At 41.1% G+C, this 19,846-nt stretch overlaps 1 protein-coding gene across 4 annotated transcripts in view; it reads left to right on the top strand.

Annotated features, from left to right (window-relative positions):
• The first annotated feature begins 675 nt into the window (after positions 1-675).
• Positions 676-19,846, top strand: part of pdlim7 (PDZ and LIM domain 7) — a 74,460-nt gene continuing 55,289 nt past the window's right edge. Inside the window, exons 1-2 of one of the 4 annotated variants that reach the window (XM_017706245.2) lie at positions 676-845; positions 7,494-7,592. In XM_017706245.2, coding sequence (XP_017561734.1) covers positions 816-845; positions 7,494-7,592 — 129 coding nt within the window. In that variant the 5' untranslated portion in view covers positions 676-815. Of the gene's footprint in view, positions 846-4,245; positions 4,373-7,493; positions 7,593-19,846 lie in introns of those variants that run through there. The other 3 variants (XM_037544955.1, XM_037544954.1, XM_037544956.1) reach the window with 3 other exon arrangements.

Genomic DNA, 19,846 nt, shown 5'->3' with positions numbered 1-19,846 from the left:
AAAATGAATATGGACCTTTTTTGGAATATTACACCACATAAGCATTTTGAGTTGACCTCAGAGGGGACAAAGTAAGATACAGGAATGAGGTAGGACACGGGGACCTGTTAAAAGGAAAATGTTAAGCGAGGACACCATATTATCTAGACATTCCTAATAGTTCATTGCTCACAGGTGTACAAATGAAAAAGTACAATAGGCTGTCAGAAAAGCATGAAGAAGTATTTGAAAGAAAAGTAATGTATAAAAGTACTTTTTTTGGGTATTCTCTTCACATAAAACCTGGCTATACGATCAAAGTACGAATGAAATCATTTTTTTGATTCGATTTCATTTTGGGGCTCGTTAAATTCAGTCTGTCTGTCCCTCCACCCATTGACTCAGCCCTGTACCAGCACGGCTATAGAGTTCAGTTGCATCAAGGTACAGGACACACCTCAGTTTCCCTCACCCGTATTCGGAAAACCCCGCCCCCCGCGGTGGGATTGGCTGGTATTTCATCCGTCCACAGCGCGCACGAACTTCTAGCCAATCGGAACGCAGGAACACAAACCGCTAGCCAATCCCAGCACCTATAGGCGGGGAACGACTGAACACGGGTGAGAAAAAAAATAACGGCTCCCCAAGACGCTGCGTCACTTTTCCCACGTGACGAATGACGTAGCACCCGACTCCTACTAAAAGAAATCCAAGAGGGAGAGACGGTCGCTGCTGAGAGGAGTAACTAACGCTAACTCCGCAAGTCTTCGGTTCGCAGTCGGCCTGTGATTCGTTCCCGAGCTCACAGAATCCCCACAAAAAAAAGACTTTTTACAATGTCTGGAGATACGAAAGGCACACAGGAGGTAATTATACAGCTCTCGAGCTCTTCTATTCAAGGGTGTTAAGCTATCAGGTTTACGCGAGCTGAGGTGAATAAACTGCCTGTAAAGCTAATTGAGGAATTCGAATTAAACGTCAGTGTTCCGAACCGCTGGTCCGTTAAAAGTCGTTATTTTCTTGCTTTGGGGTGTCCCTATACCGGTTGAACTTGGCTAACGCTGTGGTTACTGCGGTCTGAGTAACGTGAACTCGGCATTCCTGAAGTTTTACCCCTCAGAAACTCGTTTTTGGGAAGATTCTAGGTTTCGCCATTCATTAACAGTGTCATTCATAGGCTGCGGCTGCAGCGTTTCTTTGCTAAGAGTTCACAAGTAACCCGCTGGAGTGCTTCTTCTTTTCTAATCGGTCATTACGCTTAATTACGCTTCATTATCGTTTTTCTTGGCAGCCGACGTGCCAGTTTGTTGCCTTCATTTGTTTTTGAGGACGTTGCAGGTTTGACAGCCAGAAAAACCGTTTTCTTTAGCTGAAATCTTGACGTGAACTGAGGTAACTTGCTTTCATGTACGTCTCCTGACGCTTATAGTTTACTGTATAAACAGTATGAAGCTGTCTGGGGTTCAGATTTGCTGGTTCTTGTTGCCACAAGAAAGAGAACTACACACTTAAAGGTGGTTCTTCAGGGGTTCTTTAGCAAAGGCACTGGCCCTACTTAGGAACACGAGTTCTATATATAACCATTTCATGCTTAAGTGCTTCTCTGCATGGCGAAATGCTTCTTCACATTGATGGAGAAGGTGGTTCTTTATAGCACCAAAGTGTTCTGCAGTTTTCATGACGTCAAACAACAATAGAAGAACCCTTTTTGGTGTTGTATAGAACAATTAAAATAATGTATCCAGAACCATTTAAGCATGAAAAGTAGACATTTAGAACCATCTCCTTTGTTAAAGAACCACCTCTCATTGTGTGCACTCTTAAAAAAAGGTGGTCCTTTACTAAAGACTGGTTCTGGTTAGAACCACTAAAACCCGAAGAACTACTTGCATGCTTAATTGATTCTTCAGCTTGGTGGAGATCATTTGGGTTGACGGAGAATGTGTTGGTTCTGTATAGCACCCAGAAAGGGTTCTGCTACTGTTATAATGTCAAGCTTGAAACAATAGAATTACTCTTTTTTGGTGCTAATTGGTTAGAACCATATACAACACATTCACCATCAATCTGAAGAACCAGTTCACCATGCAAAGAACTATTTAAGCATGAAATGGTCCTATGTAGAACATATGGTTCTAAATGGAGCATTGCCTTAACTAAAGAACCCTTGAAGAACCCTTTTAAGTGTGTAGGGGTAGGTTTGACTGGGGGAGCTGCAAGCTATACTTTGCCATACCCATGTGAACCTTGCCATTCTCCAGTTTCCAGTGGACAGTTTTAGTGCCTTAGTGAGTTTCTGCTGCTTATTTACAGTTAAAGCTTTTTCTTTTGAACGAGTCCTGTGTTCGAGTCTTTTCTGAGTATTTCGTAGTACGCAAGTCTGATGTTCTTGGCTGGTAATGTGACATTTCTGCTTCAAACTTTTGGTCCTGAGCTACAGTGAAGCGAGCAGTGGTTTGGGGATAAAGGGAACGTTAGAAGTGGCCACCAGAGATTGGGCACGGCTCTTAAAGTGCCAGTCAACAAAAGCAACAATTAGATGCTTTCAAGAATGACCCGGCCACGAGACTGCGGCCAGGGTGGGTGATAAAGTTAAAAATAATGCGTTATTTGGAGATATTTTCCCGGTTATGGGATGTGAGGCATTTTTAATGGGAATTTCCACAGATTGTTCAACATTTCTGTCTGATTACATTAAGTTGTAAACGGAGACGTTTAAAATCACATTTGCTTACACTGATGGTGATGGGAACCAGATGTCCAAAAGGTTTAATCCCTGAATAAGCCACAAACACATTGACCGATGTCTGAGAAATGTGCATTTTGAAGCCATTCATGATGCAGAGTGTAGGTGCTGGCATTTAGTCCACTTAGAAAACCTTTTTTTGACCACTATTGTACCATTTCCAGTGTTTTGTGTAAAAGCTTAGATGATGTGAAGGTTCACTGGTTGCATTAAATAGTAAATAAAATGACTTTCCTATCATCACTCTGACTGTGTTTACATCTTCAGCATTGAATTATGCAGAAATCTTGAGTGGAATCCTGTAAGTTTCTCTAAGATTGGCTAACATGTCACTGTGAAAGAAAACAGTGCCGCATTTGAAGAAACAAGCATTATTCATTAATACAGGTAAAAAAAATAAAGGTACAAACAATGCAAATGTACCGACAGAGGTACAACAGTGGTTTTAAGGCTCAGTCATGCACCTAAAATAAGTGAAAAGTATGTTTGTATCCTTTTTGTGACCTAATTTTTTACAACGGAATGATAAAATTAAAAAGGCAATGCAATTTAGAAAATACAATTTAAATTAATTCTGGTACAATTATGTTCCCTGACTAAAGGTACTGAGGTGTACCACCCCGGTGACAGTTTACTACTTACTGAGTGTAAGTGGCATAAATCTTTCTGATGTTGCCATTAACATGTGCAAAACTAATTTACTGCTCTCTCAGCATTGAAATGGGGTAACTGTCAGTATCAGTTTTATATTAGTAATCGAATAATGTTGTGATAATTGTAACAATCAGTTGGGTAATCTGTATAAACGCATGTACATTCTTGAATTCCTGCTGGTGTGGGTTTCCTCCCTTTCAGTGATGCCCGAGTGCTAATAGTTCCTCCTTGGTAAAAGGAGTGGAGAGTGGAGAATATTCAACTTACCAGACGCGGCTTTATAAAGTGTTTGTAATTCAAATTGCAAAGTAATCCATAAGTAGATAGAGGATGTAAATTTTAGTCAATTTGATCGATTAATAACGGTAACTACTCTTAATGTGGCTGACTTGGCAGTTCTTGATCAGGGCCTTAGGGTTTGACTACTGTGTACTACGGCATTGGCTCCCTGCTGGAAATAGTTCTTGGGGTGTCTCTTTTTATCCCCCTTCCTGATGGTGGTTTAGCAGCGTCCTCTGAAATGCACGTTACTCACACTGGGTGGAATGTTCGCTCACCCTTCTCCACGACCTCTTTTTGGACGTCTCTGTGTGACTATTTATTGGTTTAAATGTTCTTTCTGGAGCCAGAAAATGTGGAGAAGTCAGAGTGTCTCTCTCTCTCTCTCTCTCTCTCTCTCTCTCTCTCTCTCTCTCTCTCTCTCTCTCTCTCTCTCTCTCTCTCTCTCTCTCTCTCTCTCTCTCTCTCTCTCTCTCTCTCCATGCGTGACTCATGTGGGTGTTGGGCTGAAATAGTTTGGTGTAGTTTTACATTCCTTATATAGCCTGTGGAGTGGGGAGAGACGTAGAGCCTTACCCATGTCACTAGCAAGGGGGGCAGGAGGGGAACAGCATTTTTGCCAGCAGTTTGAAGGTCCGACTCTTTTCCCATCGCCAGCACTCTTACTTTTCGGGGGGTGGGGGTTTAGGTAACTCCTCTGGCCCTCGCTACAAGGTACGTGTGCACCGCCCTTTTCCAGGTATACGCTGGAGCGGATTGAGTAGCCGAGGCTGCAGAGAGGGACTGCCGGTGGGGCTCATAATTCATTTTGGAGGCCCCGAGTGTCACGTATGGTGGGGTTCAGGTTATGCTTGGCTATTTAAGTGGATGCAGCTTTGTACTATAGTGTTTTCTTCGTTGTATGTGGTTTGAACATGATGCAGTAATCCCGGGCCGGTGGTGCCTGGCACAAGCAGCGGATTAGTGTGTCCAGAAGGTGTTGGCAATCAGAAACTGTTAAAAGTGAGAACAGTTCCTCGGCCATTTGTAGTTATGCAGTAGGGTTACTGATAGTGCATATAGGCTTATAAATGGTGTAATCACTTTATAGTTGGTGCTAAAGCAAATAGAAATAAGCATGGTGTTTATTTCTTTGTCGGAACTTACATTTACACCGTTATTCCTGGTATAGCTTGGTAGAATGTTTTCTTTGGGTTGTAGTTGAATGGTCTGCACAGTAGAGAGATTCTGTTGTTTTCTTATCCTGTTTTGGTGGGCAGCCCATGCCATCGTCAAGTTTTGGCTCCGGGGCCCTCAGTATCAAGTGTCCCAGAGTAATGGCACTGTTGAAGGATCAGTTTTTTGACTAATAAATGTAATTTCACTGACTAAGCTGGCTCTAGATCAGCATTTATACTACAATATGGTTAATGTCCTCAAAATGTCCATCTTTTAAACGAAAACCTTGCTGGTAGAAAACCTTGCAGGGTTACTCCTCTGCTTAGGCTGGTTGTGCAGCCCTCAGTGGAAAGTGTGGTGTTGATTTCTAACGACTAACTCTTCACTGACATCTACGTCATTCTCAGATTTCTCCAGCTTGAGCTACAAATACACAACCCACTGACCAGTATAAAGCAGGGGGGGAAAAAGCTACATTTTCCTGTATTGTGAGCTCCTGTGACCTGATAAGGAGTCAGTAGACCTTGGAATTCCTTTTGAAGAATCTCTAATGACCGTGTAATTTAGATCAAGATTAGGCTTAAGCCATGTCTGGAAGATTGGCTGGTGAAGTTGTTGAGCAAATACGTTTAAATTGCTACAAGAGGCTGTTGGGTTGATGTTGGAATGTGTACAGCTGGTAAAAGTCCACGGATTCCTTACAGTAAAAGCGCACATACTCGTCTCGGATATGCTCTGATAGAAGATGAAGTTGGCCTTCTGTTTCAAATTCTCTGCTCAAGTGAAAGTACAGAAGTTTGAACCTAACTAAGTTTATTGTGGCGTGAACTATATTGTAAATTTAAGTGGTGTCTTTTATTGTGGGGTTTTCTCTGGAGTAATCGGAGATAATTGCTTTATTTACAACAATGGTTAGTTTACTGTTGATTGAATCCTGGGGCATTTGTAGACCACAGCAAAGGTCTTTCACCACTTATCTCGCAACTTCACTCCTTCGCCTCTTGCGTCCCTTTCCTTCCTATTTGGTGTAAGACACTGAACTTATTTTTGGGTGCAAATCAAATCCACTCATAGGTGAAACGGTTCACATGAGCCATTGTCAAATAAACGAATTGATCACCTCTGGTTTTCTTTGCGCTTGGAGCTGTAAGAAATTGGAGTTTGGTCATGTGCTGGAAAGTTTTACTTTATTTTCAAAAAGTGTGTATTATTGATTCAGTGTTTCCAACAGAATCGAAATACACTTTGGTGCTGAGGCTGGGGGCATAGAGGTGATGCTCTTTTGATGAGATTAAATAAACTAATCATAAATGTAAATAAATATAAATTAATTTTTAATATATAGCAGCTATTACAAACAGTTTTTCTTTTACAAGACTGGACGTCTGTTATAAACATTTAAGCAGCGCTGTGTATGAATCCAGATGAAAAGAAAAAACCTAAAATAAAGAGTGTGTGCACCTATAAAGCCTGAAATAATCAGTTAAGAGTATGTCATGCATCTTTACATGTTAACTTCACACGCACAGGGTCAAAAAGAAGGACCGACTCGATATTTAGGTCTCAAATGCAAAATCAACGTCATGGCCTGCTGATGAAGATACTACAACAGAAAATAATTCCCTTACATGCTTATAAGATGCTTCCTACACAAAATTTTGAATATTCTTTCAGCTTGTGCGCAATCCTCAGATTCACCCACTTCGGGAAGGCATCCAAAGTATAGCCCATGTTATAAAACGTTCTTCTGCATTTTGCCTGTAATTGCATGTTTGTACCAGAGAGGTCTCCAAATCCCCAAAACTTATGTGGTGCAGCTTTAGTAGCATTGAGACTTTATACCGTCATCCTTTGCCTATAGACTGGGCAAGCACCCTATGCAATACCATGGGCAAGACTCCAAACATTTCAAGTACCTATAGGTATACATATGTAAAATGCTCTGTAAGTCGTTCTGAATAAGACCGTCTGCTAAATGATGTAAATGTAAGTGCCTCCTGCTTCTCTATTAACCTGACAGCATTGTTAGTTACCTTAAAAGATTACGATTAAGAAGCTTTTCTGACTCTTTATTGTCCAGTTAGTCACACTACAGCCTATAGGCTGGTTTTTGTATGCTCTACAGGACAATAACAGACAACTGAAGTGTTTTATGACTGACAGTACAAGCCATAGTCGCAGCCAAAAGGGGATAAACACATGTCGAAAATGAAGACGAAGGCTAGAACCAGTGTGTTTTACTCAAATGTTGACCAATGAAAACCAAAACGCACATCTCTAACATTTCTTTTGACTCTATTTCAGTAGGTTTTAAGATGGAGAAGTGTGTTGTGGTCATTAAGCTGTGAATATGTACACCTGAATGTTTTAAAATATAGCGAGTAGAAAGTAAAGATTGATTCGTAGAAACTTGGGTTAAAGTAAAAAGTAATTCAAGTACAGTATAGATGGTTGAAAAGCATCCACTAACAGAGTTGCTTTCCCACCTCGCTCTCCTGTTGAGAAAGTGCATATTGAGAACTAGCTGACTGCTGAAGGCGTCAGTGCTCTATCAGCCATGGTTCACCTCCACAAGGTCTGCTCTGTTTGCCTTCAGTCCCATGAGGGAGCAGTGCCTGTTAGGCTGTTATTACAATGTGATGAAAAGGCCATCATCCCTCTCTCCTCTCTTCCGCAGGCCATGAACGTTTACTGTGTGACGCTCGCTGGGCCGGCACCCTGGGGTTTCCGGCTCCAGGGAGGAAAAGACTTCAACATGCCTCTGACCGTGTCCAGGGTAAGTGCTGTCCAGGATGAATCTTCTTCTGCTTACTCCTGATGCACCACCAGTGCTGGTTGGTTGTTTTTTATTTTAATTTTTATTTATTTATTTATTTTATTTTATTTTTTTAAATTAAAACTTCTCCTTCTGCACCTTGCTGCTTCTGTTTCATGCATACGTTTATAACCAGCCAGGAAGACATATACGAAGTACCCTGCCTGGGAATGGCTAAAATTTGCCTGCTACTCTTCCATTTTGGATCTTCACTACTGTAATCCAAAGGACCAGTCAGGGCAGCCAAGGCAGTTGTGCTGTTGGTCAACAATGCAAATAGTTGTCAGAATCCAGAGTCAGGCTCTGTGTCCATAACCCTGTGCTATGTGCAGAGCTGTACAGTGTGTTGTTGCGTGTGCTAGAGAATATAATCTTGTGCAAATGCAATGCGGTTCACCTTTCATCACTGTAATGTTTTTGATCTTTTACATCAAACCGAGCGTGTCATGATGTGCTGTCGGGTAGCGAGAGACGACAGTATACCCACGTAGCTGACACGTTATATCACTGTTTGTTGAAGTGTGGTGCAATAACTAATTCTGTCACATCCACAGCCACACATTTGAATGCACTCTGAGCAGGAGAGATGATGTTTTTGAAAAAAAAACAGATTGGGGCTCTGAAATGGCCTACAGCCTGCACCCACTTTCCCTCTTCGCACCTCAGCCTGTGTGTGTTTAAGTAACATGGCCCCAAAGCAGCCAGCAGAGTGAGGGAAGCGATTCGGCTCACTTTAAGGAAGACACAGTATGTTACTAATGTCAATAGTGCATGACTAAATAAAATTAGTTATCCAGCTGCTCTAAAATCTGAGGTTGTTGCTGCACCCTCAACACCCCCACTTCTTGCATCCTTGAAAACATGAGTTGCATGTATGTGCAAGACCTTTTTAGATTTGTGTGTGTGTGTGTGTGTATATGCAGTGCACACAGCTCCAGTCAAGTCCTCATGATGTTTCTCGTGTTTATGGTAATTGTACTCCATCAGGAAATTTGAACATCAGTCCAAATGTTTGAGTTAGTTTTAGGGGCCAAAAGGCCTCATGAAGTGCAAAAGGCCCAAAAGTTGTTTAGTTTGAGGCAGTATTGTCCCACGTAAAGCCAGCAATGATTCAGGAATTCTTTGCTGTGTCTGTTGCGTTTATCTATATCCTTACGTTTTAGAACGAACTGTTATTAAATGAATGATTTATTTGTATAACATTTATTACCTCAAGGTAAAGCTTAAACACTTTGTAGTTTTTAAAGTCTGTGAAGGCAATCATTCAGGAACTTTGAGGCTGTGCTGGTTTGTTTCCTTAATCTCTGTAAAGGCTAATTATTGTAGAGAAAATAATTCCTTAGCTGTGTTTCACAGAATGAACATTAAAATTCAAAACGTTTATGTGCTGCTCCTTTTTTGTTTTTCTTTTTTTCTCCCCACAGTTTTAATTAATTCAAGTATTTTTTGTGGAGCACTAATTTGACACAACACTTGCACTTTTTTTGCACCAGCTCTCCCTGTTCAGACATTTTATATACTCCTTACTGTTTGTACTGTAGTAGTGAATGCGCTGCTAATGGCGTCGTACTATTTAGTGTGCTAGAATTCGGTTTTGGGTGAAGTCGTAATGTATTCTCTCCGCTCTGTCACGTGAAGCTGTTTATCAGTGAGTCCGACTGAAGTGAATGCAATTTTGTTTGCTAGTTTTTGCTGACAAGCCGCCACAATTTGTGTTCAATCATTGTTGGCAGTGTCAGCCTTCATGTTTGAGCTATTCCTTCCATTATTTTTTTCCATCTTATTTGCACAAAAGTGATTGTGATGAATGGCGTGCCATGACACTCGTGTAGATTTTCTCTTTTTCTGTGTTTTTAAAAAAAAATTGTTTTACATCAAACCAGTCCTGAAAAGGAAACGTAATGAGGTTAACGAGAACCGTATGCTGCCAGCTACGTGAGGTCTGTTTCAACACACGCATTCCTTCACAAACATGTCACTGCTTGATATCAAACCCATAAGATGACTCTCTCCAACATTCGCTCCTCTCTCCTCACAAGGATATGTTATGGGTTTGTTTGGTTTCTGGGACGCCTCATCCTCTCCTAAAGGTCATTGAATCTTGGCTTATTACCTCCTCCAATGCTCTGTATTGAACAGGCCCAGCAAACACTTTCCAGCCCTTATATGTGCAGCATTATTTGTAGTGAATTTATGCGACGTCTCTGCTTGTAGCTGCTGTCTTCTCAAAACTGACCAGTAACACCAGACAGGCTACCGTCTTTTTTCCCTATCAGGTGGTGATGGGTGGGGGGGATAGATATTCAGTTTCAACACTGTTGCGCCAAGCAGGCCACTGGCTTTCACAAGGTCCTTTTCAACTCATTAGCTACTCATTACTCCAGTAATTAAATGAAGAATTTTAAATCAGATATAACACATCAGTGGTACCATGGGACGTCAAGCAGTGGCACAATGGGACTCGTGTGAGAAATCGGTTAATACGAGATGGTAGAATCATGGTTCCCAGTGCTATCTGTTTATTACAGTCGAGTCTTTTCTGCCCTGATGTCTTACGATGTCTGGAAGCGTAAGTGTTTCCTTTTCAAACAAAGTTATTGTAAACAGGGATGCGTTGATGTGGGATTTGTGGGCTGATGCTCATCAGTGCTGATACGCAAGTGTTTACGAAATGTAGACATATGGATTAGCATCACAGAGAAATGCACCAGAGGGTTTCAAGTATTAGTGAAATTAATAAAATACAGTTCAGTACCCCAGCGGTGCCTAAATGATCTTCTCTTCCAGATTATGATAAGTAGGTGCTTAAATATCAGCAGAGGGAAAGCCTCAGAGCCTTTTAGGGCTTCAGAGAAGGCCTAATGATTTCTGCAAAAAAAAAAATAAAAGAGAAGCAGAATTCGGTAAAACGTGACTGGCCAGTGTCAAGCTACACAGTGAAGTTATGTACTTTTTCATAGTTCACAGGAAGTCGTAATGAGTCCTAAACCACATCAACAAATCTGTGTGACATTAATAATGACCTTAATGTTGACTTCTAGCGCTAGTTTGTTAGCACCATTAGTCTTATAGCCCCAGTTTTAAATGAAAGAAGCATCATTTGAACAGGTCTCTGGACTTGCATGTGAAAAGTGGAAAAGTGGAAAAGGGTTCCTTTTTTTTTTTTTTCACCAAACCGTTCCTTTAATCTGTGTTTTGGGGGTAAAAGTAGCCACCTGTGCATTTCAGAAAACATTAAGCGTTGTTGTCCTGGACTGGGATTAAGCACAGTCCTGGACTGCACAGGCTTCTGAAAGAGGAATCTACATTTGAAGGCAAAGGTAGGCTTGATCAATGTCCAGGAAACTGACCCTGTGATGTGCAAGACCAGTTTGTTGAGGCCTTTACTGTGTCACACTGTCAGGCACTATCATTTGGAGTCAGGTGTTCATCCGTTTTCCTGTTTCCCCTCCCTTTTTTATTGCGGGTTTTATGACTTGACGAACTCCATGTCGTCACGCGTCGCACGACCTGAGGCCACTTCCGTCTGTTTTTTGCCAATCGCCCATCACAAGTTAATGAGAGGTTGTGTCAAGGATCACCTGAACATGGACTAGACAGCTCATATCATGTCTGCTTTGGTCTTAAAGATGACCTCATGCATCAGCATGACAGCCAGTCTTAGAGCCGCTTCTGCCATGTGTTACACAATAATGAGAGCGTGTCTGTGCGCGTTTCCTCTCGACCTGATCTCACTCCTCGCAAACCGCAGCTCAGAGACTCCACTGATTTGAGTGCTGTTGAGAGATTTGTTGAACACAATGTTCTCCTCTCATGCTGAGTTTGACAGCTGTTCAGAAGATGGATCTAACAGTTGTTTTAAAGTTTTTAGTCATGTTTGAATCGTAAAGTTTGTTTTACGTTCTTTTGATGGTTGAAAACAGAGCTAAACGTGGGCTACAAAGCCGTCTCACATGTGGGTTCATTTAGAATAAATGAGAAGATTTGCCCCAGCTTCAATCCAGATTTAACCTTTTAAACACCTTGGAACCACCAGTGGTTCCAAAACACACTTCGTCATGGTCTTCATAACGTTCATATTTCATAAGCTCCATTCAGAAGCTGGGCGTCGTATGAGGCTGTAACTCTTCTCTCCAGTCTAATAGACAGTGATGGAATTTTAAACCCTTATGATAAAAGAAGCTGAACTCAGTTTGTTTTTCTACTGAAAGTCGACCCGTTTTTTCCCCAAATCTGGGCTATAAACTATAAACCGATGGCGTCTCTTCAGTGATCTGCCTGTAAAATTATTTTTATAAAGTAACACAAAGAGCGTCTGAGATTTTTGGCTTTCAGCAGTAAATTGTAAGCGTATAGTAATATGTGTAGATCATAAAACACACGTTCTGTTCATTTGAGGGGAATGTTTACAAAAAATAAATAAAAGAAAAATTTACATTTATTTCATGCAGTTACTGAATAATTTGCCTTATGATTTGGTTGTGTAAATTCAGATATGTTGAAAGATTAGAGAGAATATTTGGGAAAAGGGGGGGGGTCTGTTGAGACCCATGAATGATAAAGACTTTATCATGTAAGACCTCACTTCTTCCAAAAGTTTGGATTCTAGATAATGTGCATAAAACCAGAATGCAGTGATATTTTAAAATCAGAATTCAAACAAACAAGCTATGTAATGTTTCAGCAACTCTGTCGTCGTAATAAATATGCGCTCATTCTGAAAGTGGTGTCTGTATCACATGTCTCAATTTTAGGACGTGGGCAATTGAAGACTAGGAATGTTGTGAAATGTAAAAAAAATGAAATGGTCTTAGATGGTCATGCTTGGGTCTAAAAAGAAAGGTTTAGTGAGTGTGAGGTGAGGCTGACCATTTTACCAAAAAATGTGTCGGCATTTAACAACTCTGTGTGTGTGTGTGTGTGTGTGTGTGTGTGTGTGTGTGTGTGTGTAAACGGCACATACAAACCACAATGGAATGCCTACAACCTTTGATCTTGCACACAGCACTGCATTTGAAACTAGCATATTTTTGTGACTGATGTCATCACTTCCACTGAGAGATACTTTAGCAAACCATTGTTTGTGCACACAGGTCATCACTGCATCCATAAATGCAAGTTATGGCTTCCGCTATGTATAATACAGCCTTATGTCAACAACATCCGCTGACTTCTTTGGGCTCAGGCTCGTCTAAAATGGACTGACGCAAAGTAGAAGCATATATTGTGATCTGACGTGTAATGGAAAATAATGGATGTTGCATTTCCAGGCCAAAACAGCAAAGGGCAAAAACAAAAACAAGAAAAAGTAAAACATCAAATGTTTTTGTACTGTTTTCACTTTGAAACAAACAATTTATTGATCACTTTTTTTTTTAATTAGCATTTCAGATGCTGTCCCATCCTTTTTTTGGAATTGAGGTTTGTAGAACATCAGTGCGTTTTGTAGATGTTCATGCTCCCTCTTTTAATAGCGGGACACATGCTGCCTTTTCACCAGGCCTTGGGCTGTTAACTGAGCACGCTGACAGATTAGGACGCTGAAGCCAAACAAACGCACCACGCCTCTCCTCTTGAGTGACAACCTAATGAATTAGCGCAGGAATGCGAGCACACAAGCCGAGTCTTACAGGCTTCCCGTGTTTAAACTGACATCAGCGTGGCTGGAGCCGCTCCACAGGTGCACGCGAGATGACTCATCAGTGCTGTTTGGGACAGTGACTATTAGTCTGTGATGACGCAATTTATTGATTAATTCATTTAGTTGGAAGTCTGGTTCTACTTACTGTTTCAGAGTTTCTGCTGAGATTTGTGCCTTTTTGCCTCTAGGTAAAGAGAAGAGTTGAAAAAAGTGGGGAAGAAATGGTCCGTTAGGGTGGTCTGTCTGTTCCCTTTGTGTGTTTGGAGAACAAATGGCAAGTTTTTACAAGCACAGCCTAATAAAACCAGTTCACACGGCAGGTTTTATTAGCAAAGTGACAAACTGGAATATTCCTGTTTATTTTTGAAGAAATTCGTGAATGTTTGCCTTATTGAAAGATTACTATGTCTGTTTGACTACCCCCCCCCCCCCCCCAGTATTTGTTTAGAAACATAGCAGCAGAGCTGTTCTACAGTCCGCTCGTAACCGTTTTATCTCGGCATTGGTCAGAAAAAAGTAAGAAAAATGTTGATTCTGGATCAGTCAAGTTATGAATAACAGATCACTGAGCTCTTCAACCCTGTGAGAGTGTGTTTTATACATTTACAAGGCAAAATTGACCGGACTGCGCTGACCTTTAGGACGAGCGACACGGTCTTGACTTTGCAAAGTGCAGAAAACCCGTTTAAACATGTTTGTTTAGATAATTACAGAGGCCTCAACAACTATTATTATTAAAATATAATTTCATAGTGTTCAGTGTGTCCACCCTTCAAAGCTCAGTCTTAGAAGTTGGTTGCATTCTCAAGCACATTCAGTGATGTTGAGACCTGGGCTCTGGAGTGGTCACCGTGTGTGTGTGTGTGTGTGTGTGTGTGTGTGTGTGTGTGTGTGTGTGTGTGTGTGTGTGTGTGTGTGTGTTATGGGGGCTGTAGTATTTCTCTAATTGTTCTCTACAGACATATGTCAGAATATGTCTACAGACATATTCATCCTCCCTGCCGTTCCATAGCATCTCCATGGTGCTGCAGCATTCCTGGCATTTTTAGCACTGTTTCCTGGCATCACACAACTTGTGTCTCCACCCTGCATCCAGAACCATATAAAACCACTGGCCATTATGGCCATGAGTTTTTCACACCTTAAAGAAATAATTTCCTGGTGAAATCACACACAAGTGTGGGCAGTATAACAAAAATGTGACCTCATGACACTTGAACACATTTTTGTGATGCACCTTTTAGTGTTTTTAGTTTTTCTGAAGTTCGTTAAATTGGAAAGTCCAAATTGCACCAGCAAAAAAAGGAAAACAAGCAAAAATAAATTAGTTCTGTAGGAACAGGAGAAGGCGCAGTCAGGCTAAGCTATAGCAGAGACCACAGCACTGAAGAGTAAAGTTTGCGTTTTGTGTTCTGCTCTTTTTTTTTAATTTTTTTTTATTTTTTTTTAATACTAGATTAATTACAGCTTTGTGGCCAAATTAAAGATGACTTTCTACTACAGCCACAGCTTTGCCCTTTGAAACTGCACTATTGACTTGTTGATTTGATAAATGACCTGCGTTTGCTTTTGTGTCCACTTAAGAATTAGGACTTCTTCCAAAATTGCCAGAAAAATACATTTTATTTATTTATTTCCTTCTTTATGGTTGGTTTTTCAATTTGAATTTAACCAAAGTTGCTGATGTTTGTCCAAAATAAGCTCCACGTTCCATGTGCCAAAATTAAACACCTTGCTTTGCTGTTATTTATTCATTAATTTTATTAATATATTTTGCTCGTCTGCTGTTATAAGCAGCAGCTCTTGTTACAGGAATGATAGAAGCGTCTGTCCAGAGTCAGATGTTAAACAGACAGGTTATGCAGACAGTGCTGCAGTGCTGACAGTGCTGCCAGAGGGAGAGGAAAGCATGCTGTGATTGTTGAATTCCCTTGTTTGGAAAAAATATGATGACATTATAATTGGCTGACATCCAGTCAGCATTGCTGTGCCGTTTATACATTTATTATCCACCTTATTCCTGCGTTCCACAACTCATTGAGAGACTCATGGAAAGAACTTCCCTCAAAGTGAAACAGACTGTATGTTAAATGCTTATAACAGGAATGCCAAACTGCAGACTTTCTGGCCCAAAGTGCTGCGGCTGATCATTTACCCTCATCTAATGCTCTGATTTAAGTTGGCAGTCGTGGGCTGGAGGTTGGGGAACCAGTCCTGTGAAGATCGCTGGTTCAATCCCCCAGCGCTGATATTACATGACTGAAGTGCCCTTGAGCAAGACACCTAACCCCCTAGCTGCTCCCCGGGCGCTGCAAATAGGGCTGTCCACAACTCTGGGCAAGTGTGCTCACTGCCCCTTCGTGTCTGTGTGCTCACTAGTGTGTATGCGATGTTTCACTGCACGGATGGCTCAAATACAGAGGTGAGATTTCCCCATTGTGGGGCTAATAAGTTCATGAAGGCCTTGCCAATGAGCTGAAGAGGTGAATTGGGTGTATTTAATGTGGCTGAAGTTAAATATAAACGATATATATGAGATGCTGTTTAAATGCTTGTATGCTGATGTTTCTAATCAATCTGTCAGTAGAAACCTGAACCTACGTGGGCAAAACACTTTAGTCAGCCGATCCTATTTATAGCCTCCACAAATGACCCAACGTTGGGGTAATAATGTCATTTCATTTCAGCTTTTTAGTAGTGCTGAAACTGGGATTCGGGTACAGGCAGAAAAACAATAGCAACGTCTGATGTTGAAATCTGGTTTTAATCAGTGCTGCGATGACGCACCTCATGATATGTTAGTGCCAAGCTAGTGGGCTTAGCTTGGTGCTACCTGTGATTTGACAGCTCTAGTTCGAGTACAGATATTTGAAGCTCGTAACAGGTAAGTCTTTTATTGTTATTGTAGCATTAGCCTGTTAGCTGTGTACTGATCTGCTCGGCCTACTCTAGAGGGCAGAGTAGCTAGTTTTAAATCAAATATAAAGCGTAAACCAGTTAAAGAGACACTATTAGCAGTAGCCAGTTAAGTTCGCCATCTGGTTACGTTTTATACGAATTCAAAGCCAACAATTTGACTTTTTGAGGGAGTCATTATGAAGCCACATTCATGTCTACTGAAACTCTGTGCTGTTTATGCTGTAATTTCAACTTCACTCTGCTGTAGTGGCAGCTGCAAAATTGTATGTTGTCTCAGATTGCATTATAGCCATTAAATATGACAAAAATTCAACACACTTTCGCCGACTGCGCTAACTAGGGCTGCAACAAACGACTAAGTTGATAGTCGAATAATCTATCAATTACTAAAATGAATAATCAATTATTTTGGTTATGAATCACTGCTTTTCCAAATAACTTATCAGCTTTTAACTTTCATCTTTATTGTGCTCAAAAAAAGAATAACATTCAAAAATTCACTTCCTTCTTTAACTTTCCTGCTAATATAAATGGTAAATCAAACTCATAACACATCAACATATTTTTTTTCCTATCAAAATTTAAAATAGCAGTGAAGTCGCAGCAATAAAAATAGCAAAAGTAGATCAGTTTTCCTTTAATCAAGTAAATAAAAAAAATGTTAAATTCAAGCTGTTCTGCTGTCTGTCTGCGCTCTAAATTTTACAGTCAGTCTTTATTGAAACAGAGAAGTCGGCGACTCCCGTGAGCATCTCGCTCTCATCTAGGAGCAGATACTCCCCGTTGCAGAGAAGACGTGCTCTCATGGGCGGGTGGGAAAGTGGCAAATGTTTGTGGCGAACTTATTCTCTGTGACCAGGTAATGAGCGGTTTTGTTTCATTTCAACGGTCCAGCTGCATTTTGTCCTCTGAGAACTATCCCTTGAAAGTGTTTACGAGTGGAGCTAAATGTTCATGGAAAACAGGAAACGGTTTGGAAACGCTCTGCTTTGTTCGCTGAATTTAAACGCCCATGTGGCCTTGACGTTAGGAAAATGGAGCAGTGTTTGAAAAGTGTTATTTTCCAACTAATTTGGTCGACGAAGTTGAATAATCGTTGCACCCCTATCGCCGACAGTAACGAGTGACCCTTCCATTCTCCAACCGGATATTTCAGCCATAATTTCGAAACACAGTAGCTTTGTGAAGCAATGTTCTACACTGATTTGTTGTTTACCGACTCCCTGGACTCTCTGGACTGTTTATGATACAATTGTTTGTTCTGGAAGTGACTATATTCTTGATATATTCATAAAAGCTTATGATGATGCAGCACATCACGCTACAGCCATGTCATTATAAATCACACCCTCAACATGAAGCCTGCAAAGCATTTCTTCTCTTACACACATACGCACATTTGGAGAAAAGTCATTTATTAGACCTCTCCCCCTGTTTCACGAAACGGGCTGGTGATTTAGATCGAATTTTCTGCTCCTCTGTGATGGATTGTTCACTTGGTTTTTATTAGCGCAGATCAAGCCTTTCAGCCAGACTGTAATTATGATGTAACCTTTTGATGCATTTATTCTCGCCTGCCTTTTATTCTAGCTTTTATTCCATATTGCGTCAGGAGCGTGATCCATGGCCCCGTCTTTCGCTCCGTTACATTCGGCTTTCAGCTTTTCGTCCGCGGCTTCTTTTCCTCCTCTCGTGATGGCTCCTCCGGGTCCCTGGGCGTGCATTACTCTTGACGTTTAATGAACTGCGAGAAAGATAAATTTGACGGGTGCTCAGTGCAAAACGTTTCTGCTCATAAAACTCGCTGTTTGTCACTGATCTCATTGCCAGTAACTCTAAGGCCTGTGGATTAGAATACAGATATCCTTACTGAAGTTTGTGGCTGAAACGGGAATGTGTGGAGCTTTCGTTTCTCTCACAGGGGCACTGCTTTGCTACACCGACCGCTCCAGAGAAAGCTCGGCCCCTTCCCTCGGAGGTATTTATGGCTCTGTTTCAGCTGACGCAACGACAACCAAGTCCAGTGTCCCCCACCCCCACAAAGGACGGGGGGGCCTAAAAGTGAAATGTGGCAAGAATTTGAACTGCTGGTTGAGGGGTGATCTCAGAGCTTGCTGGTTGTGAGGTGAACTCACAGGTGAAGCCATGCTGGTGCTAGATTTACAGAAGGAACATGTTTAGCAAGGTGATTCTGAGGGCTTCTTAACTTGACACAGACATCTGTCAAACTATGAAAGCTATGACCCCGCTGGATTGCTGCCGAGTATTCGAGACCCTACCAAGTAGTATCTGAAGTCATAGAACACATTTCTTTCTCATTCTGTGCGTAGCCCTGCAAGTCCTGTGTTTTAGCAAGAAAATCTGATCTCCCACAGAGTCTGGCGGTGTGGTGGTTTTGATGTGAATGTGAAAGAGCCATTTCGCCTGTGGCTGCACCGCGCTGATGGGGTTTTTATGGGTTCGTCTGAAAAGCCTGAGCTCAGCACATCCCTGCCATCCTGCAGCGAGCCTAGGAACAGCTGCTCTGAACCTGAACCCGAGGAACAGGTGCCTCTGTCCATCAGCGCAACCCTTGGGGTCTCCTGATCACTCTCCAGTGTCCTCCTTCACACTTCCACTTAATTCCCTTCCAGTCTCGCTCATTCCCTATGATGAAGTAATAGTTTCACAAATGTACTTTTTTTAAATTTTTTTTTTATTTTATTCTTTTACCAAATGTCAATTATGAATTAGACCCATGTAGTATTCAGTCATCTAAATCACTTTAAACATGGACTCTCAACCTTGTCCACCTCAAGGCCCACCTGTTTATCACTAAAAGGATTGAAGGTCCACAGGAAGAACAAAAAATAATAAGAATAAAAAAATGATTCTATTTATCAGTAAAACTTGGGGAAATATGACCTAAATAACAACTGGAAGATCAGTGTCTTTTGAGTCCAATTACAGAAAAATCAGCAAAATTTCATCTTAAAATTGAAAATTAGAATTTTTGTGTTTATAGCTTTAGCTCAAGGACTGTCATTGTCCAGGGGTCCAGGACATGAGACCCAGTCAGGACTGAGACCTGATGATATATTTTTATCTAAATGTATTGGAAAAAAAATAATTTTCATGATGCACAGTATGTCACGATAATATAAAAAAAAATCAAATTATGAATACAGTAATTTTATATTCAACTTTTCTACAGACTGCGGACCACTGGCTCCCCCTCAGTCCCCCCTTGTGGATCACCAACACCACAGGAGTAACTGGGTGGTCTGTGGCACAGTGGTTGAGAGTCCCTATTTTAAACAAGCCTGTTTTACTCTAAATATGGTCACAAATAAACAGATTCTCTTTGACTGATTTCAGCAGAATGTCATAGACTATGGACAAATGTTTATTCATTTCACAAATTGCGCTACAGTAATCCCAGTCAAACAGGCCTAATTATTCTATACTTGTAATGAAACATGAAAATCATCAGCGCAGAATGGCATACAATACCCGGAAAAGCATATTGTAACTCATTGCGTCATAATATTGGTCATTGTCATAAAGTTTCATATTGCCCTGCCCTAATATAGGTTCGTCATTTGTCACAGAAGGCTTATGTAAGTGTTGTGCAGCCTTATGGACACTGTCCTTCAGTAAAATGTTACCATAAATA

This window comes from Pygocentrus nattereri, chromosome 14 (genome assembly GCF_015220715.1).
Source record: "Pygocentrus nattereri isolate fPygNat1 chromosome 14, fPygNat1.pri, whole genome shotgun sequence".
Taxonomy (NCBI): domain Eukaryota; kingdom Metazoa; phylum Chordata; class Actinopteri; order Characiformes; family Serrasalmidae; genus Pygocentrus; species Pygocentrus nattereri.
This window is presented reverse-complemented; position numbering and strand designations above follow the sequence as displayed.